This window comes from Nycticebus coucang, chromosome 12, assembly GCF_027406575.1.
Source record: "Nycticebus coucang isolate mNycCou1 chromosome 12, mNycCou1.pri, whole genome shotgun sequence".
In the NCBI taxonomy this organism is placed as follows: Eukaryota; Metazoa; Chordata; class Mammalia; order Primates; family Lorisidae; genus Nycticebus; species Nycticebus coucang.
In genome coordinates, this window is record NC_069791.1 from 10,445,887 (window position 1) to 10,454,483 (window position 8,597).

At 38.7% G+C, this 8,597-nt stretch overlaps 1 protein-coding gene across 1 annotated transcript; it reads right to left on the reverse strand.

Annotated features, from left to right (window-relative positions):
* Nucleotides 1–618: 618 nt before the first annotated feature.
* On the reverse strand, nucleotides 619–1,548 carry LOC128561104 (olfactory receptor 2AP1). The gene has a single exon (XM_053554869.1). It carries the CDS (start codon nucleotides 1,546–1,548, stop codon nucleotides 619–621), a length of 930 nt encoding a protein of 309 aa, XP_053410844.1.
* Between the last annotated feature and the right edge of the window lie 7,049 nt (nucleotides 1,549–8,597).

Sequence of the window (8,597 nt, forward strand, 5' to 3'; positions counted from 1 at the left end):
TTTGTGATCCTACCCACAATATTCTTTCTTCCCTAATTTCCGTTTCCCTCTTTTTTGCTTGCTTATCTTATTCTTACCTGCCAAGACCCAGTTTATTATTATTATGTTTTGAGACAGGGTCTCACATTGTCACCCTCAGTAGAGTGTTGTGGTGTCATAGCTCACAGCAACCTCAAACTCTTGGGCTTAAGTGATTCTCTTGCCTCAGCCTCCCAAGTAGCACTGGGACTACAGGTGCCTGCCACAATGCCCAGCTATTTTTAGAGACTGGATCTCTCTCTTAGGCTGGTCTCAAACTTGTGAGCTCAGGCAATCCACCTGCCTTGGCCTTCCAGCGTGCTGGGATTACAGGTGTGAGCCACTGGGCCCGGCCCCAAGATCCAGTTTAAATGACATCCCTTCTGAAAACATCTATTGTCTCTTTCTAACCATTAAGTAACTTAATAGCTTTTTCACTTATAAAATCCTATTCTTTTTTTATATTAACACTTAACAGGTTGTAATTAATTTATTTCAGACCCTGTCTATTAACTGTTTGTTGAGTGCCTAGGACCTAGTAATGAGCCCAGAGCTTGGCTTGTAGGGAATCATTTATTAAGGCGTTAATTATTAAAATCTTTAAAGATTTATAAGCTTTTTGACTATATCCTTGAAGGCTTGTTTTACCTGTTGGTTCCGTAGGGTATAAATGAAGGGGTTCAAAAAAGGAGCAACTGAAGTAATAAGTAGAGCTACTGCCTTGTTGAATGTATCCCCTTCTTTTGCTGAAGGCGTAACATAAAGGAAGAAGCAGCTTCCATAAGACAGGGAAATGACAATCATGTGGGAAGAACAAGTAGAAAAGGCTTTTGTCCTTTGCTGGGCAGAGGGGAGTTTCAGAATAGTCTTGATGATGAATGTATAGGAGAGAATGACTATCATGAGAGTGGCCCCCAGGGTTAAAAATGCCACAAGAAAAACAACCCTCTCTATGAGGCTTGTGTCTGAACAGGAGAGTTCCCGAAGAGGCTTATAGTCACAGAAATAGTGATCCAGCCTGTTGGATGCACAAAAGTCCTGCTGACTCATCAGGGTGATTGGTGGTATAATAGCCATTGACCCGGCCAGCCAAGAGCAGAGAACCAGTTGGGTACAGAGCCTGTTATTCATAATGGTCACATAATGCAGGGGTTTGCAGATGGCCACATAGCGGTCATAGGACATGGCTGCCAGAAGGTAAAACTCTGTTGCCCCAAGGAATATGGCAAAGAAATACTGAGTGAAGCAGCCAGCAAAGCTGATACTCTTGTTCCCTGTTGAGATGCTAATAAGGACTTTGGGAATGAAGATGTTTGTGAAGGAAATTTCCAAGAAGGAGAAGTTCCGGAGAAAGAAATACATGGGGGTCTGAAGACGGGAATCCAGCAAGGTGAGGATGAGGATAGTCAGATTTCCGATGATGCTGAGTAAATAGGCAAGGAAAAGAAAGATGAAAACTGCCACTTGGAGTTCAGGGACATTTGTTAGACCCAGAAGGATGAACTCAGTCAACATGGTTTTGTTTTTCATTGTTGAAAAAATTTTGAGTCTCAAGGTAAAAGAGAGGGAAATCAAAAGTGAGAAAGGAAGTGGTGCTCTGAAATGGACAGGTGAAACCTGAGGACAAAATGAAACGGACCATGAACTTTTCCCCTGATGACATGATCCAGACCTCTGGTGCATTTGAATGGCTGGATCCTTCCCAGTCCTGTTTGCCCCGGGTAGGAAAGTTCTTCTCACTGTTTCTCCAGGCAGTCTCCCCAGCACTAGCATGAAGCAAGTATCTGCCTCATAGATGATGTTTAAAAAGTTGTCACCTAAGGTAGTAAAGGAACGCCTCCAGCTGCTGCCTCCTTCCTGAATAGTTACTAATTTCTTTCCCTTGGCATTCACTTTCCTTACTTCCCCTTGACTCCACCCATTGCCTTATTTCCTTTGTCTGCCTAACTCTTCTCAAAATTGCTATTTCTCTTACTCTTTCTGCCTTTTTAATTCTTTTCCATACAATTCTTGCAATCTTTTACTTTTCTTCTAGTTCAACTCCCTTAATTCCCTTGATGCCAAAAGTGTCAGGTCCTCGCTTCTTCCCAGTGGACACTTCAAACTTTCCTGCCTATGTCTATTTATTAGAAATCAAAGATTTGTGTACCAAGATTACATCATTCTGTCCTTGGAAACATTCTACATACCTGTCTAGAGCTCAGCAGATAGATCAGAATAATAATCTGCACTTCCTCAAACACATTCAGAATCTTGAGATCTAGAATTTTGCTTTCCTGTAAAGATAGGGAAATTCTATTACATTTCAAAGAAATTTTAGGAGCTTGAGAATATTCAAAGTAGGAGCTTTTAACTGGGGATTCATTAATTCCTATATTAGATTTACTATGTCTGTGAATCCACTAAATCATTTGTAAAACATTTTGTGAGTGTGGGCAGGGGAATTTTAGGGGGGAAAGTACATAAAAGTGTGATGCAGGGTTTTCTGAATGATTCCATATTTGAGCATTTCATGGGCATTTCAAGTCTCTGCTTACTTGTGAGTTCACATGGTTTAAGAGTCACATTAACTTGGAGTGCCCTTAGTGATACATTCAAGACTTTTCTAGTGAGTTTTTGACAAATATTTATAAAGCAGAGGCTTGAAAGCATTTCTGAACACAATTCATTCTAGAGTTTATGTATATATTTTTAGCAAACACATATCTTACTTAAAAATTTTATAGAATATTTCTTACTACATATGATATAATCTGATATTTTCTATTTTAAAGTTTTTCAAATGCTGGTTGCAACCCATTAAATTGATTTTATAACTCCCTAATGGGTTGCAGTTCACAGTTGGAATCAAGGATCAAGAAAAGTCACACAGTGTTCTGGATGCCCTTGCCCTCTTGGTTACTAACCTGTACTCTTCAGGGAGTAATTGAATATTTACATTTGTATCATTTTCAGGCTTCACAACTGCAGAGAAGTAAAATTAATGAAGCTGTAATAGGGAACACACTTCCTCACTTGACTGTGCATATGATGCTAGTGGATTTTAATCTTAAATATATTTTTGTAAGTCAAAATTGTAAGGCCTTATAATTATAAAATAATTTAAAATTTATTGCATTTTAAAAATATTCCTTGCCACAAATTTCTATACCGCGTTTCACAGAAATATACTAACTCCCAGGGCTTCTCTTGGCAAGAAGTAGTCTTTTGCTCCTCCTCTCCCTTACCAGTTTAGCTTTTGGACATTCTGTCTTTTTTAAAGTAGAGCCAATGAGAAGGAGGCAAAAAAAGGACTGAGAGGAGCAGAGTAGGGTTTCCCTTCTAGGAGAAATGAGCCAATTACCTCAGGAGGCAGAATATGACCTCCCCGCCCCCCCCCCCCCACCCAGATTTTACTTTACCTAGAGAGACACAGGGTATATCTGCTCTATTACACTGCACTGGGGGATCAATTGAGTGAGGAAGCACAAGTTGCCCTGGGGATCCTTGTTTGGAACAGGCTAATGAATGTCCTTTGCTGGCAGCTTAGGGAACAAACTTTACAACTGAGGGAACAGAGTCCAGAGAGACTAGCTTTGAGGTGAGTTGGTGGTAGCTGGGGAGATAGCAGGAGAAGGGCAAGAGCATGGAGTCACAATATTTCCCTTTCCCAGTGGGCAGTCATAGCTGGACTTGTCTGTGGACAGCAGATGAGGTGGAACTGTTTGCAGGTCATAGACACCTTAAGAAACTACCTTGTCTAAATATCATTAACTTGGTTTTAATTAGCCTATTTAGAGACTATTGGCTAAAGACAGTAAGCATCAGTTTTCATTTTTTGGAGGGTACATGCAGAAATAAAATATAAAATAGACAAAAGTGGGCAATGCTCAAACTGAAGTAGGAATGGGAGCTCATGTTTGTCTGAGTCACTTCTAAGAAATTATTCACAGATTTCTAGGTTAAGGCAACAAGAACTTGTTACAATATATACATATTCTTTAGACGGGCTAACACATTGCCATCTAAGGACATCTTTACAGCAGTTAAGTTATCAAGCTAATCATCTGTTTTTCAATAAAGTAAAAGCACAGGAAAAAAAAATGCTAGCCTTAGAAACAAAATGCCAGAATTAGGCACGCGTGGTTTCTTTTTTCTATTCTTTACTCCAGATTATTCTGATGTACATACAAAAGTCTGATGATTAAGTTTGAGAACTCATCCTAGAAAAAGTGCTACATACCTCCTGGCTGAATATCACTATGACCATCAAATGGCCCAGGGGAGTACTTAGAAGGTGACCACAGCTTCCCACAGGCGTACTTCAAAGGTGACTGTAGTAATATTCAGCAATGGGGTATGTATGTTTTGGAACATCCATTCACATTTTTAAGCAATTCTTACTAGTTTTAAATATATGTGAATTATCACTAATACTTAAAAAAGGCTTAATTTTAGTCAATTGTATGATTGTATCATCTTCACGTACATTTACTTTGTTGGGCCTTTTTATAACAAACAATTGTTAAAGAAAACACACATAAATGAATTTCTAGAGGTGTAATTTCTGAATGAAAATATATTCGTATTTTGAGGCTTCCCTGTGGGAAGCTATGCACTGATGCCAGCACCTAGTTCACCCTTTGAAGCAAGTTTGGAATTGTTTTTCTGGAATGACCATCAGAGCTGTCCTATGAGGCTTGACAATTAAGTTTGTGAACTTGCCACTTGCTTACTTTGGCAGCACTTTAGAAACAGCTCAGTAAGTTTCCTTTGCATATCAGGGTCTCACAGCTGTGTTCATGTCAACATGTGGCACGGTCTTGCTGAATGGCGTTCATTGTTGTGTGATATACAATGATGGCTGTGCTGGTCATTCCAGAAATAGAATTCCAAAATTGCTTTGAAGGGTGGACTAAATGCTGCCATTGGTGCATAGTTTCCAAAGGTGAGGACTTTGATGGTGATATTCAGCAATGAGGTATGTACCCTGTTTTCCCGAAAATAAGACATCCTCTGAAAATAAGACCTACTTACAGGAAAGATAAGACGTCCCCCGAAAATAAGACCTAGCACATCTTTGGGAGCACACCTTAAAATAAGACATTGTCTTATTTTCAGGGAAACAGGGTAGTACTTTTTCTGGGATGAGTTCACAAACTTAATTGTTAGATATCATACATTTTAGTTACACAGTTTGCTTTTGCATGGTTAAAGTCAGAGTTATTGGTGTGTCCTTCACACAGCAAGTTTCAGTATGCCCATGCAATGTACTTGTTGGGTGAGAATATACCCATCTCTTTGTTTTCCCATTCTTAAGATACTTTACTTAGGAGAATGGTTTCCAATTCCATTCAGGTTGTTACAAAAGATGCTATATCTCCATCTTTTTTAATGGTTGAATAATATTCCATGGTATACACACACCACAATTTATTAATCCATTGATGTATTGAAGGGCACTTGGGTTGTTTTCACCTCATCACAATTGTGAATTGTGATGTTATAAACACTTGAGTGCAAGTGTCTTTACAATATAATGTCTTTTTTTCCTTTGGGTAAATACGTATTAGTGGGATTGCAGGATCAAGTGGTAGGTACAGTTTTACTACTTTGAGGAATCTCCACACTCCTTTCCATAGAGGTTGTACTAGTTTGCAGTCCCACCAACAGCATATGAGTATGCCTTTCTCTCTGCATCCACACCAGCACCTGTTGCTTTGGGACTTTATGATGTGCACTATTCGCATTGTAGTTAGTGATCTCTCAATGTGGTTCTGATTTGCATTTCACAGATGATTAGGGACAATGAGCATTTTTTCATGTGTTCGTTGGTCATTAGTTTACCTTTGTAAGAAACATTTCTGTTCAGGTCTCTTGGAATGGAATTTTTAATGGGTTTGCTTGATCTTTTCACATGGATTTGCTTGGGTTCTTCGTAGATTTTAGTAATCAGCCCTTGACAGATGGGTAGCATGCAAATATCTTCTCCCATTCGTTTAGGTTGTCTCTTTGCTTTGTTGTTTAGGTCCTTGGCAGTGCAGAAACTTTTTTAACTTGATAAGGTCCCATTTATCTATTTTTGTTTTTGCTGCATTTGCCATAGGATTTCTTCTTAATAAACTCTTTCCCTAGGCCAATATCTTTAAGAGTTTTTCCCACACTTTCTTTTAGGATTTTTATAGTTTCATAACCTATGCTTAAATCTTTTTTCCATGGTGAGTTAATTTTTGTTAGTAGTGAAAAGTGTAGGTCCTTTTCCAGTTCTCCCAGCACCATTTATGAGTAGGGATTCTTTTCCCCAATATTTGATTTTGTTTGCTTTGTCAAAGATCAGATGGTAATATGAGGATGGTTTCATCTCTAGATTCTCTATTCCATTGCATAGCTCTGTCTCTATTTTTATGACAATGCCATGCTGTTTTGATCACTATAGCCTTGTAGTATAGCCTGAAGTCTGATAAAGTGCTGTCTCTAGATTTGTTCTTATTTCATAGCCTTTCATTGGCTATTCAGAGTCTTTTCTGATTCCATATGAAACATGGAACTATGTTTTCAAGATTTATAAACTATGACATTGGTATTTTTTATTTATTTTTATTTATTTATTTATTTTTTATTGTTGGGGATTCATTGAGGGTACAATAAGCCAGGTTACACTGATTGCAAATGTTAGGTAAAGTAAGTCCCTCTTGCAATCATGTCTTGCCCCCATAAAGTGTGACACACACCAAGGCCCCACCCACCTCCCTCCTTCCCTCTTTCTGTTCCCCCCCCATAACCATAATTGTCATTAATTGTCCTCATATCAAAATTGAGTACATAGGATTCATGCTTCTCCATTCTTGTGATGCTTTACTAAGAATAATGTCTTCCACGTCCATCCAGGTTAATACGAAGGATGTAAAGTCTCCATTTTTTTTAATGGCTGAATAGTATTCCATGGTATACATATACCACAGCTTGTTAATGCATTCCTGGGTTGGTGGGCATTTAGGCTGTTTCCACATTTTGGCGATTGTAAATTGAGCTGCAATAAACAGTCTAGTACAAGTGTCCTTATGATAAAAGGATTTCTTTCCTTCTGGGTAGATGCCCAGTAATGGGATTGCAGGATCAAATGGGAAGTCTAGCTTGAGTGCTTTGAGGTTTCTCCATACTTCCTTCCAGAAAGGTTGTACTAGTTTGCAGTCCCACCAGCAGTGTAAAAGCGTTCCCTTCTCTCCACATCCACGCCAGCATCTGCAGTTTTGAGATTTTGTGATGTGGGCCATTCTCACTGGGGTTAGATGATATCTCAGGGTTGTTTTGATTTGCATTTCTCTAATATATAGAGACGATGAACATTTTTTCATGTGTTTGTTAGCCATTCGTCTGTCGTCTTTAGAGAAAGTTCTATTGATGTCTCTTGCCCATTGATATATGGGATTATTGGCTTTTTTCATGTGGATTAATTTGAGTTCTCTATAGATCCTAGTTATCAAGCTTTTGTCTGATTGAAAATATGCAAATATCCTTTCCCATTGTGTAGGTTGTCTCTTTGCTTTGGTTATTGTCTCCTTAGCTGTACAGAAGCTTTTCAGTTTAATGAAGTCCCATTTGTTTATTTTTGTTGTTGTTGCAATTGCCATGGCAATCTTCTTCATGAAGTCTTTCCCCAGGCCAATATCTTCCAGTGTTTTTCCTATGCTTTCTTGGAGGATTTTTATTGTTTCATGCCTTAAATTTAAGTCCTTTATCCATCTTGAATCAATTTTTGTGAGTGGGGAAAGGTGTGGGTCCAGTTTCAGTCTTTTACATGTAGACATCCAGTTCTCCCAACACCATTTATTGAATAGGGAGTCTTTCCCCCAAGGTATGTTCTTGTTTGGTTTATCAAAGATTAGGTGGTTGTAAGATGTTAGTTTCATTTCTTGGTTTTCAATTCGATTCCAAGTGTCTATGTCTCTGTTTTTGTGCCAGTACCATGCTGTCTTGAGCACTATGGCTTTGTAGTACAGACTAAAATCTGGTATGCTGATGCCCCCAGCTTTATTTTTGTTACAGAGAACTGCCTTAGCTATACGGGGTTTTTTCCGGTTCCATACAAAACGTAGAATCACTTTTTCCAAATCTTGAAAGTACGATGTTGGTATTTTGATAGGAATGACATTGAACAGGTAGATTGCTTTGGGAAGTATAGACATTTTAACAATGTTGATTCTTCCCATCCATGAGGATGGTACGTTCTTCCATTTGTTAATATCCTCTGCTATTTCCTTTCTGAGGATTTCATAGTTTTCTTTATAGAGGTCCTTCTCCTCCTTCGTTAGGCATACTCCTAGGTATTTCATTTTCTTTGAAACTATGGTGAAGGGAGTTGTGTCCTTAATTAGCTTCTCATCTTGACTGTTATTGGTGTACACAAAGGCTACTGACTTGTGGATGTTGATTTTATATCCTGAAACATTACTGTATTTTTTGATGACTTCTAGGAGTCCTGTGGTTGAGTCTTTGGGGTTCTCTAAGTATAAGATCATGTCGTCAGCAAAGAGGGAGAGTTTGACCTCCTCTGCTCCCATTTGGATTCCCTTTATTTCCTTGTCTTGCCTAATTGTATT

What these genes read in the sequence shown, in the direction of transcription:
- LOC128561104 (XM_053554869.1), bottom strand. Translation starts at nt 1,548, where the DNA reads ATGAAAAACAAAACCATGTTGACTGAGTTCATCCTTCTGGGTCTAACA.